The sequence below is a fragment of the Monoraphidium neglectum genome, assembly GCF_000611645.1.
Source record: "Monoraphidium neglectum strain SAG 48.87 unplaced genomic scaffold scaffold03445, whole genome shotgun sequence".
NCBI lineage: Eukaryota > Viridiplantae > Chlorophyta > Chlorophyceae > Sphaeropleales > Selenastraceae > Monoraphidium > Monoraphidium neglectum.
Window position 1 is genome coordinate 2755 of NW_014010184.1, and position 935 is coordinate 3689.

Genomic DNA, 935 nt, shown 5'->3' on the forward strand with positions numbered 1-935 from the left:
GCAAGGCCAGGAGCAGCAGCACCTCGACGCGCAGATATCAATTGTGAAATTTGCAGTGGAGCGTCTTGCAGCTTGGCATGCAAATGCAAACGAGCTGCCCTCTTGGAGGGAGACGCTTGGTGCATGTTGTGCTGCCACTGCTGGAAGCAGCTGGAGGCGGCTCCCCAGTAACGCCCTGCGCACGACCAGTCGTGCACGTGCGGCGGCCTCTGTGCGCAGCTCAGGACATGGCTAGGCGTCCACAATGCCCTCGCCGTCCAGCTCTGCAACAGCTGTGTCAGCTGCGCCAATCAGTCAGCAGCAGTCAATGATGCGCGCAGTGGGAGCCAGCAACATGCGCGGGCTGCTGGAAGAGCTGCCCGCATTCAAAGCGAGTGTTGGATTTTGCTACAAATAAAGCGCTGCGGTTGGGGCAGGTGACAGCAGAAGTAGCTGCCCCGGGATCGCCAGGCGCAACAGGTCGGTCGTCAGGGCAGACGTCATGGCGGCATCGATGGCAGTATCAGCAGCAGCGTTTGTGATGGCAGCGGCGGCACCCACAGGAGAGGCGTCAGCGCGCAACGCCCCTGCAGCAGCAGCAGGCAGGGCTACACTAGCCAGTTGTGATGCGGCAGTCACGAGCCAGGCTGCCGCTGCAGCGGCAGCGGCGCTGCTGCCTCCGCCGCCCCAGCGGGCTCTGGCATTTGGAGGGATGGACACGGCACCTGCAGCGGCTTAACTGCCGGTACAGGGAGTGAAGCCCGCACAGCCGTTGAGCTTGTCTCCAGCCCAGCCGCTGTGGTCAATATGTGCAGCGCCAGCCTTGCGCACCGGGCCGACAGCAGCAACGGCGTGTGCAGTAACAGCTGGCCAACTTTCTAAACAATGGCGGGAAGTTTGCTGCCGCCAAAGGTGAGGGCTGTGGCTCACCTGCACCGGTCACACTACCTGCTAAG

At 62.7% G+C, this 935-nt stretch overlaps 1 protein-coding gene across 1 annotated transcript; it reads left to right on the plus strand.

Moving 5' to 3' along the window:
* Positions 1–450: 450 nt before the first annotated feature.
* MNEG_12801 (hypothetical protein) lies at positions 451–718 on the plus strand (the record flags this gene model as incomplete). The annotated part of the gene is made up of 1 exon (XM_014038727.1): positions 451–718. A coding segment is annotated over one exon (268 nt), but the record flags the coding sequence as incomplete, so codon positions are not given.
* Between the last annotated feature and the right edge of the window lie 217 nt (positions 719–935).